This window comes from Lampris incognitus, chromosome 11 (genome assembly GCF_029633865.1).
Source record: "Lampris incognitus isolate fLamInc1 chromosome 11, fLamInc1.hap2, whole genome shotgun sequence".
NCBI lineage: Eukaryota > Metazoa > Chordata > Actinopteri > Lampriformes > Lampridae > Lampris > Lampris incognitus.
This window is the reverse complement of record NC_079221.1, coordinates 33,215,680-33,240,832: the sequence shown is the minus strand read 5'-3', so window position 1 is coordinate 33,240,832 and position 25,153 is coordinate 33,215,680. Positions and strand designations below refer to the sequence as shown.

Genomic DNA, 25,153 nt, shown 5'->3' with positions numbered 1-25,153 from the left:
TTGTTCAGATACAGGAAAACATTGCATAGTCATTAGAAAAAAAATAGTTTAAATGTAGAGAGAGAAAAAGAGAGAGAGATCGAAATTAATGTTTTTATATTTCTTGATCCTCCCCACTCCCGTTGAGATTTTTTTCCGATCCTGTCCTCTCTACAGGACGGTATTGACTCCCTTCCAGTTTTACTCCCATGACCTGTAGGATTTCCAATTAGATGTCAGTCTCCACTGTAAAATAGATGCATCAGAAGTCTCCTTTTGTTGACTCATTTTGATTCATGAAAACACAGGACCAACTCACCTTAAAAATAATGTGGTCTTCCCTGCAGTGCATAGAAACACCCTGCTGCTTAGTGACGTCTGTGCCAGACAGATGCGATGTAATGCAACTTACTACGATTGGAAATCTAATAGGCATATGGTCATAATACCACAAATGCTCGGTTTCTCCTAAGCCATTTCCGATAGTCCCATGAATCATCTTACTACTTGACATCTACCAGTGAGCTGCCACATAAGAAAATATGAAATGTGACAAACTCACTTGACGCCCTGAGGCGGAATGGTATAATTTATCACATCTATTCACTTGTTCTCTGAAAAATAGTAAATACATGTTCATATAATGGTCTATGTGGAGACTCTATTCTGTCCTATACCAACAAATGATCCATTAGCAGGGTGGTTGGCAGGAAATTCAATGTCATTAGGTTAGAATTTCTATAGTTGTTATATCATCTTACACAGCAGTAGCAATATCACTAATCACTACTGTTTTGAATATTGGAGGTTGGTTGTGGTAATAATGAGTGGACTGGTATCACGTGTGTGTTTCACACAGAGTGATGTGATACGTCTAGCGCAGCAGTGCAGTAGTTAGAGGGAAGATGCATGTTTGCTTACCGCCTGCTTTTCTAACCTCTTGCTTACAGCTTGCTGGCACTGGCTAGCCCTTGTGGTGAACAAGGAAGCAGCCCAGTCTGTAAGCCTTCCCCCACCAGTACATAGCCTCTCCTTCGCTAAGACCTCTGCCAGGCCTCCTTGTGGCCACTCATGGTAACTGGGTGCCTCGCGGCCTCAGGCAAACTTGGCAGGAGATCTCAAAGCTGCAGTTCTCCCCAGAGGTTCAGTGGTTGTTCATGGCCAACCACTGCCCCGCTGCTTTATGGGAAGTTGAGACAAAGGCCAGGGGAGCACACCCTGAGAGAAAAGCAACATGTTTGGCGTCCCACATTAAGTGGTTCTTCCACTGTCTAGAGTTTCCGGCAGCCTCCTGCAGTCATGATGGGTGACTGGTTGTCCTGGATCCTTGCCACCGGGACCAACCTGTCATGGCAAAGACCGAGCTACTGAGGACTACTCACCCCCATTGGCACTCTAAAAATATCCTTGCGTAGGTCTCCACCTCTGACCAGTGTACAATATCTGGCCTTACATCCGGTTGAAGGTGGATGTAAGGCGTAGGTAGCACGGTGGCGCAGTGGTTAGCGCGGTCACCCCACAGCAAGAGAAGGTCCTGTGTTCGAGCCCCAGGGTTGTTCAACCTTGGGGGTCATCTTGGATTGTCCTCTGTGTGGAGTTTGCATGTTCTTCCCGTGTCTGCGTGGGTTTCCTCCGGGTGCGCTGGTTTCCTCCCACAGGCCAAAGACATGTAGGTCACGCGAATCGGCCATACGAAATTGTCCCTAGGTGTGTGTGTGTGTGTGTGTGTGTGTGTGTGTGTGTGTGAGATGGCCTGGCGGCCTGTCCAAGGTGTCTCCCCGCCTGCCACCCAATGACTGCTAGGCTGCAGCATACCCGCGACCCCAAGAGCAGGATAAGCAGCTTGGATAATGGATGGATGGACATCTGGTTGAAGTCTGGTGGCGGTGGGGTGTCTGGCGATGGGAGCAGGCTAAAATGGCCTGGGAGCTTCTAGTCAGAGCCCTGCATATCAGCAGCACAGGGTATATGGTCGCTAGCAGCTGGGATTGAGTGGCAGCTGCTTTTGGCAGACCCCCGTGTGACTGAGCAACCCTATTTATGGACTACACTGCTCACCCCAATTGGGGAGGGGCCTGGAAAAGGTGGCCTAAAAATTTTCCACTCAACCAATCTCCTGAGTAGGTTACTGCGCCTACCAGAAATTCCATCCTGTGGTAAAAACAAGAACATGGGACTTCCGGTTTGCCGATGGAGTAGTCAGATGCATAGTGAACATGCATAGTGAAAGCGCACTCCCAGATCAATCAGAAATTTCCCACCAAATAACTCGTTGACTCGATATTTACCAGCGTAAGGGATAGATGAGTAGGAGAAGAATTACCAAAGGCCACAAAATAGAGGAAAGCATGCCAAAAGCTCAAGACAAAAGTGCCTCGGCCCTGGTGGTGAAAGTTAGCAACGCCGACACAGAGCATGGTAACAAATGTAGCAAAGCTGCCATTGTCCAGAGGAGTCCGGGAACGAACACAGGCCCCGAAGACATAATTATGGTGTTAAACAAGTTAAAAATGGAACTCAAGGGACACAATGACTACCTGAGACAGGTTATTAACCAACTGAGACAAGAATTCAACTGCAAACTCAATAAACTTGCTGAAATGCAGTCTGTCTGACTGAGTTGGCGAAGTGGAGACCCGAGTGGAGCATGTGGAGGGTTGGGCTGAAGCAGTGACCAACATGCTCTGCACCTAACTGGAACAACAAAGAGCCCTGCAGGAGAAATTAACGGACTTAAGAGTCCCAGTTCAGGAGAAACAACATACGTATCTTTGGAGTGGCAGAGGGACAGGAGGGAAACTCGGTACCACAGTTTATTGTGAAACTTCTTAGAGGCGAGCTGCCATTACCACAGGACCTGGATCTGAAAATACAGCAAGCACATCAGTCCCCTGCACAAAAACACCACCCTGAAGCCCTACCGAGACCCATCATTATCAACTTCCAGGAGTTCACAACCAAGGAGATGGTGTTTAGAGAAGCTTGGAAAAAGGGTCAAATCCAACGGGGCAACAGGTCTCTCTACTTCGACCATGATTATGCAACTGAGATAGTCAAGAAGCGCAGGGAATACAACAGGATAAAGAAAGCCCTAAAGGAAAGGTTTATTCACTTTCAAACACCATACACAAATGCGCAGATCCACTGGGATATGGGGGCTCAAACATACAGCAGTGCACAGGAGGCACAGCAGGAGCTGAAGAGACGCGGATTCCCCGTGGAGGAGCTGGAGAGAGCAGCCCGGAAACGAGGCTTTGTGAGCTGCTGGGATGGCAGCAGACAGCGGGTTGCCCCGAGGGGGAGGGGAGGGGGGGTGGCCATGACCCAGAGAGCAAGGGAAAAACTCCAGGCCTTCCGGAGGAGGTGCTCTGAGTGAATTTGAATGGAGACTTGAATTACACGAAACGGTATGACTTTTTCAATTTCCGAAACTCTTAAATAGTCTTTGATAGTTTTATATTTTGGCCGTGTATTGTTCACTGTGTGTCTGGGGGTGGCAGTTTCATTTTCAAAACAGGACATGTTGGACTCATAAGATGGTAGAGTTACTGCTTTTTTACTCATCAGCCATTCTTAATACTGGGCCCTCTCTGAATGAGAGGCTTCACCCTCGACCCACCAACGGGGTCACAGCTGAGGAGCAAGAACCTCCTCCTCGCTTGGAGGTTTGTTCATTTTTGTGTTACATAGTTGTGATTTTAGTTCTAATTTTGTTCTGGGGGACCACTAATTCATTCATTACCTGGTACAAGCATGATAGGGTCACATAACCTAAGAATTGCTTCCTTAGATGTGAATGGCCTGAGTAATCCAGTCAAGAGGAGTAATGCACTGGCAAAAAAGGATAGGACACAAGTTGTATTCTTACAAGAGACACACATGTCAAAACAAGAACATGACAAGTTGAAAAGGTTTGGGTGCTTAAACTCTTTTTTTCAGTTCCTGTAAAAATAGTCGTAAAAGAGGAGTGGCTACTCTGGGTTCCAACTCTCTCAACTTTGAATTAGTTAAAGAAAAAAGGGAGACAAAGAGGGCAGATATATAATAGTCAAAGGAAGAATACATAACATTTTGGTCACATTTGTCAATATATACACCGCTCTGGGCAGGGATAGAAAATTCTTTAAGTCCCTATTTGATACGGTCATTTCTGAAAGCAAAGAGATTTTAGTCTGCGCTGGAGATTGGAACTCGATTCTAAACCACTCTATTGATACAACAAGTACAAAAAGATATAAATCCCACAGGTCGAAAGACCTCAACATGATAATCAAAGAAACAGGCATGTATGAAGTTTGGAGGAATCTCCATCCAGGGGAAAAATACTTTACTCACTATTCAGCCACTCATCGGGTACACTCCAGATTATGAACATTATAGACAGACAGGGTGAAGGAGTGCTCAATAGGAAAAGCAGATGTATCGGATCACAATGTAATTTATTTATCTTTACACTTAAATAACAGACCAAAGAGTACACTATGGAGACTAAATATCAGCATTTTAAACAATAAGTCAGTAGTAAAGGAGCTCAAGAAAGAAATTGGAGACAGTATAAAAGAGAACAAGAATGGCCGAGTAGACCCAACTATCTTATGGGACACGATTAAAGCAATAATGAGAGGGAGACTAATTTCAAGAACGGCACACTTAAATAAGATGAAGAGGATGAAATATGATGAATTGGAGAAAACTTTGAGAAAGCTAGAGAAACAAAAAGATAAAGACAAGGGACTGGCAAACCAGATAAAAGAACTTAAAAACCAAATAGAGAGCATCTTAAATGACGAAGTGGAAAAGAAACTGAGATTCACAAAACAAACCTTTTATGAATCAGACCTGAAAGCAAAAAAAAAAGTTTTTAGCAAGATGGCTCAGGGCACAACAAATTATGAATTCTGTACATAAAATTAGAGACCCCTTTAACTAATAAAATAACCTATGAACCAGAAGCAATTCATAAAATCTTAAAAGATGACTATAGAATCTTATACTCACAACCTAAGACTGCCGATGAAGATATCATTAAACAATACTTGTTAACATTAGACCTCCCCTTTTTAGGAAAAATACAAAACAATGAATTAACTGCCCCCATCAAAAAAGAAAAAAGAAGAAGAATCGGACATGGCAATTAGTAAATTGAAAACAAATAAATACCCAGGGAGTGACAGGTTTCCAAATGAATGGTATAAAATCTTTAAAGAAGATCTCACCCTGTATTGCTAGAATCCTTAAATTGGACACGTGGCACCACCATCCTGGAAAGAGGCTGTTATATCAGTCATCCCAAAAGAAGGTAAAAATAAAGAATTTGGTGAATCTTATTGTCCAATTTCTATATTGAACGTACATTATAAATTGTTTACATCGATAATCTCAAAAAGAATTGAACACTTTCTGCCCGATTTGATAAACGAAGATCAGACAGGGTTCATAAAGGGCCAGCAGACACAGGATAACATCGGACGAACCCTACACATTATAGAACAGGCTAATAAACAACATCTAAGTGCAGCTCTGGTCAGTGTCGATGTGGAAAAGGTTTTTGACAGAGTTAGTTGGCCTTTTCTATATAGAGTGCTAGAGAGGCTGGGGTTTTAATAACCTATTCATTACATACAATCTCTATATAGAGACCCAACCGCCAGAATAAACATCAATGGCCACCTGACAGGTAGTTTTAACCTGTACAGAGGCAGTCGTCAAGGCTGCTGCCTTTAGCCCTGTCCTCTCTGCAATATTCATAGAGCCTTTAGCTCAAGACAGTCGACAAAATAAAGAGCTGAAAGGAACCAACACAGCAAAAGAGGAACATATTATAGGTCTTTTAGCAGATGATATTATTACCTTTTTCCAAAATCCAAACTTGACTCTTCCCAAATTTATGACAACTCTGGATAACTACGGTCTGATGTCAGGATACAAGCTGAACATCACAAAAATGCAAGTACTCTCTTTTAACTACATACCAAATAAGGCAATCAGACAGAAATATAAATGGAAGTGGGGAGCATAATCGAGGAAATACCCAGGAGTGCTAAACTGAAGGCTAATCACTCAGGAATTAAACAAAATGTATGAAATAAACTACAACATAATAAATAACACACTAGTATTGGACATTAGCCCCGGAATTGAGGTGGTGAAAATTAATGTGCTGCCATAGTTGTTTTATACCCTTTCTTTTCCCTACTAATCAGAATCACAGTTCACAGCATGGGATTAACAGATATCCCGGTTTATCTGGGCAGGAGCAAGGCCAAGGGTTAAATTTAAAACACTCCAAATTGACAAGGAAAATGGAGGCCTAGCACTGCCAAATCTAGGAGAATACTATTGTGCTTCCCAAATGAGATACAGTGCATCCGGAAAGTATTCACACCCCTTCCCTTTCCCCACATTTTGTTATGTTACAGCCTTATTCCAAAATGGATTAAATTCCTTTTTTTCTCTCATCAATCTACATACAATACCCCATAATGACAAAGTGAAAAAGGTTTTGTAGAATTTTTTGCAAATTTATTAAAAATAAAAAACTGGAATATTGCATGTACATAAGTATTCACACCCTTTACTCAGTACTTCGTTGAGGCACCCTTGGCAGCGATTACAGCCTCAAGTCTTCTTGGATACAAAGCTACAAGTTTGGCACACCTATATTTGGGGTATTTCTCCCATTCTTCTCTCCAGATCCTCTCGAGCTCTGTAAGGTTAGATGGGGAGCGTCGCTGCACAGCTATTTTCAGGTCTTTCCAGAGATGTTCAATGGGGTTCAAGTCTGGGCTCTGGCTGGGCCACTCAAGGACATTCACAGATTTGTACCAAAGCCATTCCTTCATTGTCTTGGCTGTGTGCTTAGGGTCATTGTCGTGTTGAAAGGTAAACCTTTGCCCCAGTCTGAGGTCCTGAGCACTCTGGAGCAGGTTTACATCAAGGATCTCTCTGTACTTTGCTCCATTCATCATTCCCTCCATCCTGACTAGTCTCCCGGTTCCTGCCACTGAAGAACATGCCCACAGCATGATGCTGCCACCACCATGCTTCACTGTAGGGATGGTAATAGCAAGGTGATGAGAGGTGCCTGGTTTCCTCCAGACGTGATGTTTGGCATTCAGGCCAAAGAGTTCAATCTTGGTTTCATCAGATCAGAGAATCTTGTTTCTCATGGTCTGAGAGTCCTTTAGGTGCTTTCTGGCAAACTCCAAGCGGGCTGTCATGTGCCTTTTACTGAGCAGAGGCTTCCGTCTGGCCACTCTACCATAAAGGCCTAATTGGTGGAGTGCTGCAGAGATGGTTGTCCTTCTGGAAGGTTCTCCCATCTCCACAGAGGAACGCTGGAGCTCTGTCAGAGTGACCATCAGGTTCTTGGTCACCTCCCTGACCAAGGCCCTTTTCCCCCGATTGCTCAGTTTGGCTGGGCGGCCAGCTCTACGAAGAGTAAACTTCTTCCATTTACGAATGATGGAGACCACTGTGCTCTTCGGGACCTTCAAAGCTGTAGAAATGTTTTTGTACCCTTCCCCAGATCTGTGCCTCAATACAATCTTGTCTCGGAGGTCCAAAGACAATTCCTTTGACTTCATGGCTTGGTTTCTGCTCTGACATGCACTGTCAACAGTGGGACCTTATATAGACAGGTGTGTGCCTTTCCAAATCATGTCCGATCAATTGAATTTACTACAGGTGGACTCCAATCAAGATGTAGAACCATCTCAAGGAGGATCAGTGGAAACAGGATGAACCTGAGCTCAATTTTGAGTGTCATAGCAAAGGGTGTGAATACTTATGTACATGCAATATTCCAGTTTTTTATTTTTAATAAATTTGCAAAAATTTCTACAAAACCTTTTTCGCTTTGTCATTATGTGGTATTGTGTGTAGATTGATGAGGAAAAAAAAGGAATTTAATCCATTTTGGAACAAGGCTGTAACATAACAAAATGTGGGGAAAGTGAAGAGGTGTGAATACTTTCCGGATGCACTGTATATTATCTATTGGTGCTCTGCGGAGTATCAAGCTAGATGGAAGCAATATTTAACTAAATCTGGGCCAATCTATACCTCAGGCCAGGCTAGGTGGGAAAGAATATACAGACCAAAGGGGAGATAATGCTCTTTTAGAGGATACATTGAAAATATGGAAAGAGATAGTTAGAAAATGCAAATTAGAACGAGACGGTAAACTGCTTATTTTGCCTTCTCAGGCCTCCAGGTTCAGACCTGGAGAAATAGACAACACATTTGTAAGGTGGAGAGAAGAACGAAGAACCGCAGTATGTACGCTCTTAAAGGGAAAAACTTTTAAAACTTTTGAAAAACTCAAAGGAGAATTTAATTTAATTTAGAAAATGGGGACCTGTTCAGATATTTGCAGCTAAGACATTTCTACAACACAGAAATTAAAAATGGAGTCTCTGCAGAAGGTAATGATGTGAATTAAGTGTTGACAGGTGCATACAAAAAGTCTCTCAAAGATTGTTTCTAAATTGTACAGTAGTTTACAAAAACGAAATGGGAAAATTTCGTTATGTTAAACTGAAATGGGCATTCCTGCGACCCTGACAGCAGGATAAGCACTTCACACTCAGCTGCAAACCACCCCAGTGCAGTTTTAGAACAGTGAAAGTTTTCCATAAATAGCAGTATGCCATCACTGTAAACAAAATGTTATCTACAGTTACTGTTGAGCTACACAATAGTATGATTTTATGCCAAAATATTATTAGTTTTTCGTAGCTTCTTTTTGAGATGCAAATATGTATTTTTGGAAATAAACAAACACGTTGCATTGGAAGCATGATCAATAGATGACGTTGGAGACTGTGTGGGTGAGCCCAGCCGATGCTTGTCTGCTAAATACAACATGGGGAGCGTAGTAGCACACACACTGGCTAAAACAGAGAGAAAACAGGCTTTTCTGTGTCAATACTGGATATGCTGTGAATATTGTTGTTTTAACAGCAATATGAATATCATAACATTCATGATTTAACTGCAATTCACATCAGGAGCATGTATTGTCAATTGCCAAGGTTTGCCCATCTGCTTAAATGATGACTAAAAGGCTGGTTTGGTTCACTTTTTCATTTCTATCCCTTGTCCTAAACATCACTTTTCACTACTGAATGGAGACGGTATTTCCATGAAAATATTCTACTGGGTTTACCATGGCTAAGGCTCCAATAGTGCAACCTTGTCTGAAAAGTGTCTTGGACTTGATGCACTGCAATAGGAGGTTGGTGGCAGATAATTCAGGGTCTGTTTGTGTAGTAGCATGAAAATTGAGGTGGATTGAGTTAGAAATTATGAAATCTATTATCTTTAAAGTGTGCAGTGTATTGTGGGTTATCTATGGTAGGGATGTAACCAAATATGAATACATTATTCTGAAATGCATAGATGATGCTTCTTAAACACATGAATGTCATCCAAATAGATGACATCCATTAATTTTTCTTTATGTGTGAACCGCTCTGAAAGTTTTGATCTGATTTGATTGCTATAAAAATAAAATAAAATCTTGGTGGAAACTTGCGATAGAGCAATAATTTTTTTTCTCTTATAATTTAATGACAACTCTGAGAGCCCGCTCAGTTTGGTCTACAATAAAGAGGCACTACAAACTCCACTTGTCAATTCATGTCTCAATCGCTGTCCTGTCCACAAAACATAGGATTCGTCTCCAAAATAATCCAAAACAGTTCTGCACAAACTGAACCAAAATTACAGTCTGCAAAATATACATCTCGAGCAGCCATTCATGCAAACAATCTCGTCTTTTGGCCCAAACTACTAATACTACAGATATGTTTCATCACTCAGCTAAGTGACATCTTCAGTTTTAACTGAAGTTGGGATGCCAGCAAGTCAGTTTAGACTGAAGATGTCATATCCAGATAAACTGATTCAACCTTCTTTGGACTTCTGGTTGACTCTGTTGTTTTCCCAAAATTAATTGTAATACATAATATCAGTCGAATGCCTAATCTGTGAAGGCATCTGGTTTGGGACTAGTGAATGTTTTCTTCATGTGTTACACACCAATTGGCAGAATATGTTAAAAAGGGATGTGAGAGTGATCACGTTTTATGCAGTGCCAACTGGGATAGGCTCCAGCCTACCATGATTCATAATTGGATCAAGTGTGTATCCAGAATGCATTAATGAGCGAATGTATGAATAAATAAAATGTATCATGTATTATTAGCCAAGGTATCATTAGAAACAGAAAAAAAGCACTGTTGAGATAACAGGAAAGCAGGATAGAGTCCAGCAGAACATACAATTTAAATCCTAGAGAAAGGCTTTTTCATTGCAGGTAAGACAATTACTAAAGCGGCTAAGCTTCAAACCTTGGCTGCATGAATTTACAAAATGATCTTGTGTTGGAATATGTTATGCCATACAGGAAAAAAGTGCTTATATTGCTTTTGTAATTGTCATGTACAACTCTTACAATTTATCACAGTCTACTAACTTTGAAGATGTTTAAAGTGGAACTAATTAGGGAATTATAACAGTTGTTTTTCTAGATCATTCCTGTCTGTTTCCTCCAGTCTCTTCTGATATTACACGAGTATGAGATATGCTTTCAGCAAACCATACCTCTTAGCTGTGGAAGAGTAGTACAGCTATTAGCTCACAGTTTGCATGAATTTGTGCTAGCAAAAAAGATGTTTAAATGAAGTCTGGCTTGTTTTCTCACCTCGCATCTGCCAGTGTAGCCCTGACAACAGCCCATGCAGACACAAAGAGAGCTGGAACACCTAAAATAACACAAGACAGAAGACAAAACAAAATATTAATGTCAAAACTAAGACAAGTTGAGGCCTTCTCTAGTGGTGATGAGACATATCTCATCGATATAAACTGAATGTTCAAATTGAGCTGAGAGCCTGTGTCTGACATCTCCTCCCTTTTATTCTTCCCAAATCAAAAGAAACTGGAGTCATTACCTCTAGCTATTTGGCAGTTTTGTTTTATGACATGAGCTGTATTAGATAGCTGTTACCAAAGAGAGACAAAAGGAGAATAGGATTAAATCATGTTGCTTTGCAACACTATGTTGAACTTTGTATGTTCCTTTGCCGAGCCTGAACTACATTCTTCTTCTTCTTTCGGCTTGTTCCCTGTTTCCCAGGGGTTGCCACAGCTGATTTGACAGTTTCCATCAATACCCTGTGAGGGCACAGCACCAATGGCAGTTGTTATTAACCCAGGCCTTGACCGAGCTGGTATGGTCTTGTCAGTCCACATGATTTGGCAAAATTTTACGTCGTATGCCCTTCCTGACATAACCACTTACCCTATGGACGGGAGCACAGGTAAAGCACTGGATGCCATCCTAGTGTTCATGGACTTGAGCCCATGCCTGTCGCCATACCTGTCAGCCTAAACCTCATTGTTATTGATTAATCCAGGTTTAGGATAAAAAGCTTCATGTACACAGGTTTGAGGTATAATACTACTCACTCACTCTGAACTTGAGCTTCAAATGATAGCTTTGACTTGCAGTCTTCTTTTTTTTTCTGTAGCCTTAATGATATTCTCCAGGCCATATTGGAGGCAGTAACCACAGACAAAACATTTGATATTACAGTGTCATGGCACAATGTGGTGAAAAAAGGCCTTACTGTGGTGATACACAATTGACGATAGATTCACCAGGGGCTGCTGTTCCTTTAAGGCAGATGTTCAGAGTGCTGACGTAGGCACTGCTTAGAGTTTTCCAGGAAGTGGAGCCATGTTTTCAGCAGCCTAGCGGCTAGCTGGTTGCCATGAGAGATTGAGCTGTATCGGTGTTGTTTTGTGTGGCGAGTAAACAGAATTGACTCGACTCGATCTCTCCATCTCCTCATTCCTGCACTCCCACATTGGTGACCCCGCACGTTGACAACGAACATGTCGACCCAAAGCGATGACGACACCGCTCTGGCTCCAAGTAATGCCAACGGTATGGCTCATGTTTGCGCTAGCATCTCCACAGCAAAGGTGACATTGCCCAAGTTTTGGCAGCACAGTCCCCAGCCATGGTTTCAGCACATTGAAGCCGAGTTCGAGCTCGGATGAATAACACGGGACGTTACGAGGTATTTCCATGTGGTGGCAGTGTTAGATGCCCGGACAACGGCCCGAGCTATGGGGCTACTGGAAGCCCCCCCGGCAGTGGGAAAATATGGCGCGTTCAAGGCATTCCTTTTACAGCTCTTCGAGCTGTCGTGAGATAGAGAAGGCGGGTCGCCTGTTGTCACTCAACGGAATCGGCGATAGCAAACCTTCTGAGTTGCTGGAGAAGATGTTGGCCATTTTGGGCTCGGCGGACCCCCCCTTCATTTTCACCCATATTTTTCGCAGTGCTAGCCAACTCCCCCCTCTCCTCGATCAAAGACTACTGCGCTCTGAGTGCGGAAGCGGACAGGATTTTCCTCGCCAACCGGCAGCAGTTCGTTCATGCGATGCTCCCCACCCAGACCTCGCCCCCGCTTCTGGAGGACGCAGTGGGCACCGTGGATGTGGTGGCTGCCCGCCGCCAGCGTGACAGCAGGCTGTGTTATTACCAAAACAGGTTTGGTGCCAGGGCCAAGCAGTGTCACCTGCCATGCAGCTTCAGCGTCCAGGGAAACGCCAGGGCCGGCACTCAATAGCAGCTATGAGCGTCGGCAAGAACAGCAGGCTGTTGTTTATCAAGGATGCCTTATCTAGCCGGCGGCTGCTGGTCGATTCGGGCGCTCAGCATAGCATCCTGCCTACATCGGCTGTGGACGCCATGGCTGGCGGACAAGGCCCCCCGATGGATGCCACGAACGGCACGCCCATACGTACCTACAGCACCAGGTATGTGGAGGTGTGTTTCGACGGGCGGCGTTTCTGCTGGGACTTCGTTATGGCCGCAGTGTCGGTTCCCCTCCTGGGCGCGGACTTCCTGTGTGCCTTCAGGCTGCTGGTGGATGTTATGAACTGTCGCTTGATTGATGCTGTCTCTTTCGCTACATACCCGTGCACACTGGGAGGTGCAGAACCGCTCGGCCTGTCAAACATGCTCGCCGGAGATACGTATCGACTGCTCGCAGAGTTCCCTGACCTCACCACACCTACGTTCTCATCAGCGGTGGCCAAGCATGGCGTGGAGCACCATATTGCCATCGACGGCCCCCCGGTCTACGCACATGCTCGGCGCCTCAACTCAGCTAAGCTCACGATCGCCAAGGAGGAGTTTAACACCATGGAACGCCTCGGCATTGTGCACCGCTCGGACAGCCCGTGGGCCTCCCTCCTGCACATGGTTTATAAGGCTGACGGCGGTTGACGCCCCTGTGGCAATTTTCGTCACCTGAACAACGCCACAACCCCTGACTGGTTCCCTGTCCCGCACATACAGGACTCCGCTGCGTGTCCCGGGTGAGTTTCTCCCAGACGCCGTGGCCCCCTGGTCTGCAGCTTCTCATCGGGCTGTGGCCCGGGATGATACCAACGCTTTCACTCCAATCCCTACATCTCACCACTGCCTCCCTCAGTCCTACATCCCCAAGAATCTGCTGTCGGACAGGTACGTCTTCATCCGTCACGACAGCCACCTTGTCCCCCTGCAGCCTCCCTATGACGGGCCCTTCCGTGTCCTGGAAGCGGGGCCTAAGTACTTTGTGGTGGACATGGGGGGCAAGCCGGAGCGGGTCTTGGTGGACCATCTCAAGCCTGCCCATTTGGACCTGGGTGGGCCAGTCGAACTGGCCCTGCCCTCGCGGCGTGGACGCCCCCCTTCCCGGGCCCCCAGCCCAGCCTCGGCCCCTGCCCGGGCTCTGGCTCTGTCCTCTGCCCCCGCCCCTATACCCATTCAGCGCAGCCGTTTTGGCCGCCTGGTCCACCCCCCGAAACGGTGACTGTTTCACTGGGGACTGTTCGTCTGTTGGATGTTTGTGTTTCACTGAGTACTTATGTGTTACAGTACTGTTTTGCATTTTTTCGTGATGGTGAGTTCTGGGGGGGGGTTGTGTGGTGATACACAATTGACGATAGATTCACCAGGGACTGCTGCTCCTTTAAGGCAGATGTTCAGAGGGCTGACATAGGCACTGCTTAGAGTTTTCCAGGACGTGGAGCCATGTTGTCAGCAGCCTAGCAGTTAGCTGGTTGCCACGAGAGATTGAGCTGTATCGGTGTTGTTTTGTGTGGTGAGTAAATGGAATTGTCTCGACTCGATCTCTCCGTCTCCTCATTCCTGCAGAGACCAATAAAAACCATCTCCAGCTAACCAACTCAAGGTCGTCTTTCTAGGCGAGGCTGGGATCAACTCAGCGCCTTTCTGCAAAGACTTTCTGATAGGCTACGTACTTTGAAGCTCTACCAGTTCTAGTTCTAAAAGCCTTGATACTGAGAAAAGAGGCGATATTTGATCTTCACCATTGATTCTACGTGATTTTAATAAAATCGAAGGAATGCATTCCAACATTTTTATTTTAGAGGGAGGATGGAGTCGAGCCAAACACAACCTGGTTGTGGGGTGTATCTGGCCAGCAGGTCACTACTTAATAATCCCACAGTTTTATGCAAATGAATTTTGGCCAATAAAGCCAAACCAACAGATGTCAATTTCTGGCTGCAGCCATCTCCCCCCACCTACTCCCGAGAATCTATCCTCAATCAAAGTAGTTGGGAAACAATTTATTTTCTCAATTAGAAGACAATAATTCATTATGAATTATATAAATTATATATAAACATTATTAACAATAGCATAATTACATATTGTTAATAATGTTTACTCATAATGATAGTTAAATAATAGTGTTACCATTTTGGTATGGAAAAATTTCATTTAGTTAGTTTGATGTTCTTGTTTGGTTTTTATTTCTATTCGCGTATGACTATACTGTTTTAGATTTAATTTTATCAGTTGTGTTTTGTGTAGCATACTGAAAACGGAAAAGACTATATCTATTTATCTATCTATCATCTGAGTCAAAGTCATATTTTGCCTCTGGGGAAGGGCATCCTGCTAGGTAAGTCTTATGGGGGGCAACGATGCTTAAATCATTACAAACACCCAATTCCTATTTGAGAGTGTGTTTGGAGTCAGTGGTGTGCTCAGTCCTCTCTGTAGTTAAGTAATATATTTTTGTTGGGTGCTCTTTGGTCCAAGGTTAGTAGTTTCAGATGAGAAAAAGAGAACAAATGTCTCTGACCAAGGCACTCCGTGTAATTAAAATGTCTTTACTGGAACTTGGACATATCCAAAAAGGACCTAAAAACGCCCACGCGTAGCAGCTGGGGCCTTCTTCAGGGCACAGTGAGGCAAAACAGGAGTGAATGGTTTTTATACAGGCACAGAGCACAGGTGGTAGTTGCTTGATTGGATCTGAAGCAGCCAATTGCTAAGACCCGCCCCTCACACAGATCCTAGAGCGCAGTCACGTGCCAAACACAGTTCTTTGTAAAAAGAAAAGAAAAGAAAAACAGATTAAATGTACACACACCCACAACTATAGCACAATAAAGGTACATGTTCACAGTGACTCGGAAAGACAGTAGACTATAAATTAGACATTTTTATAAAAAAGGTCTATAGTCTATCTCCTCGTTCAAACCGGGATATTCCATTGCAAATATTCAAAACACCTGTTTGGAACATTCCACAGGTGAACAGGTTAATTGGAAACAGGTGAGTGTCATGATTGGGTATAAAAGGAGCATCCCCGAAAGGCTCAGTCGTTCACAAGCAATGATGAGGCGAGATTCGCCGCTTTGTAAACAACTGCGTGAGCGAATAGTCCAACAGTTTAAGAACGTTTCTCAACGTACAACTGCAAGGAATTCAGGGATTTCATCATCTACAGTCCATAATATCATCAAAAGATTCAGAGAATCCGGAGAAATTTCTGCACGTAAGCGGCAAGGCTGAAAACCAACATTGAATGCCCGTGACCTTCAATCCCTCAGGCGGCACTGCATTAAAAACCGACATCATTCTGTAAAGGATACTACCACGTGGGCTCAGGAGCATTGGCCGCGGAACCGGTATGGCCAGTAGGGCCGTGGCCATACCTACTTTGGCGTGCATCAAACATAAACGTGTAAAAATTCAAATCGCAAATACGTTACATTCTTAATGTATTACACTTTTGCGCGCTTCCCGGGCTAATTTCCACTAGCTGTAAGCCTACGTACAGTACGTAGCCTATCACAAGCAACAAACTCTGTTTCTTAATGATTGATTGGTTATTTGTGTCACGTGAGCTTAGCGTCACACGGACGTGAATTTCACAGAACAAAATACCAGCGCTCTATGCAAGTAGACTAACTGCTAGAGTGTTCGCTAAACTTTAAGCAATAGTAACATTAAAATGAATGATGAAGCATCGAAAAATAACTGATTTCTTCGGGTCAAAGTTAACCAAGGTAGCTGAGACAACCACCGTCACTCCAGCCCACAATGAGCCCTGTGAGGAACCAGAAGTAGAATGTCTAACTGTCGCTGCTCCAACTAGCCCCTCTGCCGCTGCTACCCTCAACGTTATGAGCCTATCGCCAGATGTACACAGGCTGCTGAAATTGGTTTATACAATTCCCGTGTCAACTGCCAGCGCCGAGAGGTCTTTCTCAACCCTTCGTCGTATGAAGACTTATCTAAGGTCAACAATGACTCAAAGGAGACTCAATGACTTGATGTGCAGCCACACACACAGGGATGCTTTGGCCAATGTGGATGGTCTCGCCATTGCCAGTGACGTCATCCAGCACAACGAGAGACGGAGGAACTTCTCTGGGAACGTTTAAGGCGGGGTGGTGAGCGTTGACATTTTTTAATCCTATGCAACTGGATTTGACGTGTCAAATGATTTATGCTTTCTAATCATACTGGTTATACTGTAGCGAATTCGGGGGACAACGCAACCACAGGAACTGCCGTGGCCGGGAAGCGAACCCGTATCGCCCGCACCGCAGGAGGCATCGCTAACCGCTCGACTAAAGGGCCAGACCCGCTAGCCAGTGGCCAGCGTGTCTTATCCATGCACGTTACAATACTATTAGATTGTGACTCAAGTGTAGGCTATAACCAGGACAAATAAAAACGGCAATAATAAATAATAATAAAGTTATGCGTTACGAGTGTGGCCTGGGGGGGTGTGACGTCACGTCATTCTTGGCCCTACCCATTCGAAATGCGTTCCGCGGCCTATGCTCAGGAGCATTTCGGAAAACCATTGTCAGTTAGAGATGAAAGGAGGAGACTCGAGACCAGGAGACTCAAGAAGCCTAGCCTCCAAGAACAACAGTTGGTCACTTAACGGCTCCAACGACTCTCATGACCACTGAATAATGAAGTCGAAACTAACACCCCCAACGACCATCGCTGCTAAACAAATGCAAATTAATAGCTCCGATGGCGACGGACGCGGCTGGACATCGGAGCACAGGAGAGCCACGCATATCAATAGCTCTGACAACGACGAGCGCGGCCAAACATCGGTACACAAAAGAGCCACCCATATCTATGGCTCTGTTAGCGACGAGCATTAGTAAACATCGGAAATCAAAGAGCCATGGACATCTATAGTTCGGACAACGACTCCAAAGAGGATAAATTCTGAGTCTCATCACCAGCCAGTCAGACTAGCTTGGTCTAGTCAGAAAGGCACGAACTGAGGAAGCCTCTTGGATGAGAGGCGAAACGTCTTCACGAATATACACCAAGTCCAGTTGCACTTGATTCAACTCCTTTGAATAACCATGACCTGGATGAATGAGAACATTCACAGACGAGAAACGTTGTTCTTAAACTGTTGGACTATTTGCTCACGCAGTTGTTCACAAAGTGGTGAACCTCGCCCCATCCTTGCTCTTGAACGACTGAGCCTTTCGGGGATGCTCATTCTATACCCAGTCATGACACTCACCTGTTTCCAATTAACCTGTTCACCTGTGGAACGTTCCAAACAGGTGTTTTTTGAGCATTCCTCAACTTTCCCAGTCTTTTGTTGCCCCTGTCCCAGCTTCTTTGGAACGTGTTGCAGGCATCAAATTCTAAATGAGTGAATAATTGCAAAAAACAATAAAGTTTATCAGTTTGAACATTAAATATCTTGTCATTGTAGTGTATTCAATTGAATATAGTATGCAGAAAAGGATTTGCAAATCATTGTATTCTGTTTTTATTCACGTTTTACACAACGTCCCAACTTCATTGGAATTGGGGTTCGTAGGCACATCCCTCCCCTCCAGCCAATGTTTCGCAACTTCGTGATATCAGTTGTCCGCTCAGCTTCAGCAAGCATAAGTGGATCGGGAAGTTTTTCTCCAGTGCTTAGCGTAAGTTTCGACTCATAATGCTTTTTGTCTTCCTTGCTGAGACCTTCAACATATTCTGAGATTTCCATTTTCTCAAATTTCTAACTTTTATCCTTTTAATTTTAAGTTTTTATACGCTTTCATCTGTGAGTTTCATAAGTAAGCGCGTTGTTTCCCGGCTATGTTTTGCCACACATTCTGCGTGCACATCTTGTGTACAGCGCAGCTTTTATGTCACACGATAAGGGGGCTGTACACTGAAGTCCAGAGAAAGTAAAGTCAATTTTATTTGTGTAGCCCAATATCACAAATTACAAATGTTTTCACTTCTCATTTGTGCATGTTATCAAAGTTTCATAGAAAAATACAGAGGAAGAAAATTGGTGTACAAGTTATATGTGTATACTGTGAAATATGAATTGATGCTATTCATACATTTTCTATTTATGTTCAGTGCCTGTCTCCCGACTCTCTTGTGAGGCAGTTTTTAGTTTCCACGGGCAATGTCGTACAATACCGGCTGGTTAGACACAACAACAATCAGTCTCATCCATCCTGGCCCACTAAGAAAATTACAGCCAATTACAGCAACATGGGGTCAACCACACACACTTCTTTTCTTCTGATTGAGGCTACGGATTTGTCGGTCAAAGTTCACTGAAGTTGAACTTCACATGAAGATACAAATGTCTTTCGCCACTGGAAGCGAATGTTTTATTCACCCCTTCGCTTGCATAGAATGGAAGTGAACGGGAGGCGAATATTCACCAATGTTAATTTCACATATATGTGACATCTGCCATCATTATCTTATGTTCAACAATGCAGATCCCTGGGATGATATATCAATCTGTCCCGCTAAGGTTGAGGATATGCTGTTCAGTGGCCACATTTATGTAGCTGGTATTGAATTTAAATAAAAGTTTAATATTCTACAATTGTAAAAATGACTGGCCCATTAATTTTTCAATGTAAACTTTAAAGTTAATCCGTTAAAAAATGCTAAAAGAATAAGCATTTGACATCAACAAATGAATTCTATATTATTTATACCCAAAGCGATAGTGTTTTTTCATGGCGCCAAGCATGACGGTTGCCAAAGCACTAATGCAAGCAGCCAAAATGGCATGCAAGATAGCCAGCCAACAAGGTAGCATGTAATTGTTCATACCATCTAAGTTACTTAATATCTCTCTATGGGACTGATACTACCAAAGCTAGCAAAGATCGTTAGCCAGAGGTATCCAGTCAAGTAGGTTTAATTCATTCCCAGAGGGACAATTGTTGTGTAGCAGCGGCAACATTTAAACACACAAACATTCCATAGAACACATAACGCAAATAAATACAACATGTAGTGAGGAGAACAAAGCCAATAAAAAGCAATGCAACAGTAAACCGTGTTAACAGTGTTTATCAAGGTGGAGCTGGTGCTACCTCTTACGATTGGAGTTTAGCAGTGAAATGGCTGAGGAAATGGAGTGTTTGTATCAATTGATTTTGACTACTGGGTATTTGAAGCAGGAACCAGAAGGCAAGGTCCGAAACTCTTGGTGCAGGGGGCGGGTGCTGTCGACAGGATGGATTCTGCTTTCCTTAACATGTGCTTGTTATATAAATCAGACAGAATTTTCTGTTGGGTACCTGTGATACTACTGCAGACCTTGATCACCTTTGTTAGTGCATTTTTCCATTTAAGATTGAGAGGGGCATACCAACCCGATAAAAGAAAAAAGTAATAACCCACTCAATGAAAGATCTGTAGAAAAAAGTCAGAAAAAAGTCAGCAGTGACCTGTCGACACTGAACTTAGCCAGCTTTCTCAGACAAAAGAGGCGCTGCTGGCTTTTTTTTGCATAGCAAATTGGTATTACAATCAAAGTTCAGCTTGTTATCAATTGTAGTGCCCAAGTACTTCTATGACTCAAAAATTTCAACCTCCTGACCATTAATCTTAGTGTTGACCAGGTTGGAGGGATTATGTCTAAAGTCAATACACATGTCGTTGGTCTTATCATGGCCAGTCTTTGGTCTTATCATGTCCGAGCTATCAGCTATCATCATCTCAGTCAGCATAAAAGCTTGGCTAATGTGGATGTCTGGGTGACGTGGCAGTCTATTCCGTTGCCTACTAACACGGGAATCGCTGGTCAGGGGCATCCCTTGGTCAGGGCATCCCAATCGCTTGGTCGGGGCATCCCTACAGACACAGTTGGCTGTGTCAGTGGGTGGGCAGATGTGAGTTATGTGTCCTGGTTGATGCACTAGCGCCTCCTCTGGTCCTTTGGGGTGCCTGTTCAGGGGAGAGAGGGAACTGGAGGGGACAACGTGATCCTCCCACGCGCTACATCCCCCTGGCGAATCTCCTCACTGTCAGGTGAAAAGAAGTGGCTGGCGACTCCACATGTATCGAAGGATGCATATGGTAATCTGCAGCCCTCCCCGGACCAGCAGAGGGGGTGGAGCAGTGAGCAGGACGGCTCGGAAGAGCGGGGTAATTGGCCGGATACAATTGGGGAGAAAAGGGGGGGGCTTGGCTAATGTTAGCCAGCTTGCTGTCTAACTAGACGCCAAATTAGCTCATTGATAGCTAACCGTCTTAACAAATATAACAGAGGGCATGAATGTAGTAGTAGCTGCTGTAGCTAGCAAACAAACAAATGGACACACACACGGAAGCAAAGTAAGTTTCCTTAACCTGTAAGTTGACAGCATGTTGCCAGAGTATTATCTCCCAATAAATGAATTTATTAAGACAGGAATTTGGAAAAGGGATAGCCTACCAGACGGACAAAGCAAGCTAAGGTGCTTATTTTCCAGAGCCTATCCCAGGATATGATCATGGATTATTTCTAGTTAAGAATGTGATGATTATGAGTCGTGCTGATGAGGTTGTGTGGAATGGTTCGTGACATGTGGCATATGTTCTGTTTAGTGAGACGAGACTAGCTTTGGCTGGGAATAGTTAGGGTAACACACACACACCCACACACCATGACACCCTATACTTGTGGGGAGCCCTCATTGACTACATTAATTCCTTAACCCTTAACCCTTAACCATCATAACTACATGCCTGACCTTAACTCTTACCCTAACTTTAACTTAATTCTAACCCTAAACCCAAGTCCTAACCCTAAAATAGACCCTTTTCTTCATGGGGACCCATAAAATGTCCCCACAAGGTAGCTGGTTTCAGGTTTTTCTATCCTAATGGGGACCAAATGTCTCGTTAGGATAGAAAAACCTGTACGGTTTGTCTTAAAACCGATGCGGTTCACTGCATACTTGAACCCATGCTGTGTAAAGCAGAAGATAATCTATAACTATATATGCTACGCATTCATCACCAGGGGCATCTTAAAGCTTGCATAGATGGCATACTTTGAAATTAAGAGTTTTGGACAACTGATTGTGATAAAAATACGTGACTCAGGTTCCTGACTGAAATGACCTCCTCACACTCCTTTGTTGCCTACATTGTAGGCAGCATTAAATGTCATCCACATTAGGATTTCATTAATTCACAACAGTTTAAGTCTGCTCTACCAGCCAAATACATGATTTTTTTCCACTCTTTCTCCCTCTGTGTATTGCTTTAATTAAAGTGAACATATGGCAAATCAGAATTGATTAAGCAACCTTTGGAAATCTCACAGGATTGTTGGCGGATGCCAACTCCATGGAGAGAAAAAAAGAAACACAGTAGATGAAAAGTAACTGAGCTAACTTCAATTTTCTTTCTTTTCTTTTCTTTTCTTTTTTGCTCCGTTGATACTTGATTCTAGCACCTGAGATTTCGAAGAACAATTGAAAAATAATCCCCATCGCATTACCCAATGTTAAAGTAGAGAAGATGAACTATATTGGTGTTTTTTCCCCTGCTTTCCATTTTGTTACCATCTGTGGTGAAAATATATCCAAGTAAAGGGTAAATAGACTAGGATAACTTATTTTCTGTGGTAGGAACACAAGAATTTATATCAAAAAATATTTTTTCAAATAATTTTAGAATTAAATTCCTGGTATGTTAAAGACTCATTCCAGTTCATTCATTCATTCAACAATTGCTCGCAAAGAAGATTGACTGTGCGACAAATCACTGAGAAGAGCATTTGCCAATGTTTCTACATAATAAACAGATTTTATGCACAACCAACACCTAGGCACAGGAGAGGAACACATCAAGATTGTTAGCACAAAGCATCTCCCATGTGTATTTAAAGTAATTGAACATTCATTACAAAACGGAACTCTCCAATCACTGGGGGCAAATTTCAACTTGACAATGCACAGCCTTGTGGTGGACTTTATCTGTGGCAACCAAAGCGAAAAGAGAAATATGTGATTTATTGGCGATTGGGCTGAGTCACGTGTTATCATCAGTAAAGTGTGGAATAACTGTTTCTTTACTGTGCAACATTCAAAGCGAATTCCCTGCAAATAAATTGTTGGCATCTTATCAATTGTTTTCTATTACCATTACAGTTTGTGTTTAAACTTCACATACTTCACAAACTTCACTTGGCAAATCTCATGAAGTATTGAGGAAAAAATCAGATTTTAATTCCTTTTGGAAATGGGTACTGCAAAGAGATGTTTCAAATGGATTGTTTTACAATGAAAGACACCCACACATGCACCACATGTTACTATTTGGGAATTTTATATTAACCCACTGTTGATGCACTATTGTGTGACTGACATCAGGTTTTGCAATTTTACACTTTCACTTGAATGTTCACTGTCCTTTGGCAGAAAGGAGCACTTTACATAGATTTTAGTACAAAAGAATCCAAAATAGCTGTATTTTTAAATTATCGTGTAACATAAGAAGTTCAAACATGGTTATCTCTTTGAATTACAGGTCGTCCCCGGGTTACGAATGAGTTTCGTTTCCGAGTCTGTTCTTATGTCGAATTTGTATGCACGTCGAAACAGTTACGTACAGTTCACATCTAGCGTCAATTAGTCAAATGTTTGACTTAGTATATAGTATATCTTCTTCTTCTTTCAACTTTTCCCGTTTTTCTGGGGTCACCACAGCAGATTTTACAGTTTCCATTAGGACCCTGTGAGGGCACAGCACCAATTATAGCCATTGTTAATGCAGGCCTCAACTGATTCGGTATGGTCTTGTCAATCCACATACTGATTTGGCCAAGTTTTACATCAGATGCCCTTCCTGAGACAACCACTAGCCCTATGGACGGGGGCACAGGTAAAGCGCTGGATGCCAACCCAATATCCATGGACTTGCGGCCATGCCTGTCGCCATTTAGTATATAATATATATTTTACCTTAAAACTTCATAAATATAATAATGCAGTAATAATAATAAATGTAACTACAGTACCGTATTTATGATTGAAAGAGAGAATGAGTGTATAGGTATAAAAAACTTTAAAGAAACATTTCTTACATTTCAAACTCCCCACCTGCCCTGTCCCGGGAGCGGGTTGCGACTGGCGGAGGCCGGCTGTTTGACGCCAGAAACGAGAGCCTGCTTGGGGCTCACCTCGCTGGGCAAGTGAAAAAATAAGAGCGTTTCACCTCTCTGAACACTTTATTATTTCCACTTTCGTTTCAATCGTGATCATTTTTCTTTTCTTTGGTACATCACCATCACTTATATCAGATTTGCACTTTGAAGCCACGATTATGAGGGTAAACACACAAAAAATTTAAGTCAAAACACAATGCACAAAACAATGTTTACGTGATCCAACTTAAAATGGAGATGACGGCGTGGCATTGTTCTCCTTTGAGCCGACGAACTGCCTAAAACACGCAGTGTGCGCATCATGCTAAGTAGTCTGTCCATTCATTAGTACGAACCATTGTGTGTAACTCGATTTTTTTGTTTTGTTGTAAATAATAGGCTTTACAGATGTCAGTTCATAAGGATGGGAGTTCATATGTCGGGCGTTCGTAACCTGGGGACTACCTGTACCTATATATTTCACATCCAATCATTTACATTTATCATAGCAATAGATCAGCATTTTGTGTAATTCTGATATTTGACCTAAACACACCCATACAATATAAAAGTGTGATGCACTGATACCACACAGTATTGATTCCAAATCTCAAGTTATAAGTTTTTATGTAAAAAAAAAAAGCTATTTATCTTGGTGTGTTACTCAACATAAAGACACAAAGACACACACACGACATTTTAAAGAGAAAATTATGAATATAAAACAATATCTCAAAGTCTATAAAAGAAAAGGTATTTTACTAACCCCATCCAATGAGGGTGAATCCCCACAGGTATTTAGAGTCTGAGAGGAAGGCCATGAAAATAAGGCTGTGAAGGTAGAGCCCCTCCACCAGGATCCAGTAGTAGTTAGTAGCCAGGAAGTAGATGAACAGCAGCACCGTCACCTTGCAGCCAATCTGGTTAAGGAACAAAGCAAACGTGTTGTAGTCATGGCGGCCCAGCCAGGTTTGGAGCCAGGGAGAATCCTGGGTGCATCCCAAAGCTTTTTCATTATTCCTTCTCTCCTCTCCTCCCCTCACCCTCCACCACTCCTCTCTTACCAAGAAGTAAGATAGGGTTATTAAACAAAGGGGACAGAGAGAAGGGGAGGAGGAAAAAAGGGAAAGTGTAGCTCACTAGAAAAACTTTTGGCTCCCTCATCATCAGAAAAGGGAAGTCAAGCTGTCAATGAATTGGCCTGTAACTCTGACTGATCCCAAGCCAAATTGGCCGTTAACCATATTGTTTATTTTGGTGACTGCTACATGGTTTGAGCATTGGTTGAGGGCCAGGGAGATGGAGGAATGGCTCATTTGGGACATCAAGGATCACTTTTTTACCATGAGCCTCTCATGAACTAGTATGTGCATCTGAGCAGGTAGTGAGAAGAAGCTGGAATTTGC

The 25,153-nt window shown here is 43.2% G+C and overlaps 1 protein-coding gene across 1 annotated transcript in view; it reads right to left on the bottom strand.

Moving 5' to 3' along the window:
- pth2ra (parathyroid hormone 2 receptor a) overlaps positions 1 to 25,153 on the bottom strand; it is a 104,226-nt gene that overhangs the window by 65,705 nt on the left and 13,368 nt on the right. Inside the window, exons 4-5 of the mRNA XM_056289757.1 lie at positions 24,514 to 24,667; positions 10,688 to 10,748 (exon numbers count right to left, since the gene is read on the bottom strand). Of these exons, the coding sequence (XP_056145732.1) occupies positions 10,688 to 10,748; positions 24,514 to 24,667 (215 nt within the window). The remainder of the gene's footprint in view (positions 1 to 10,687; positions 10,749 to 24,513; positions 24,668 to 25,153) is intronic.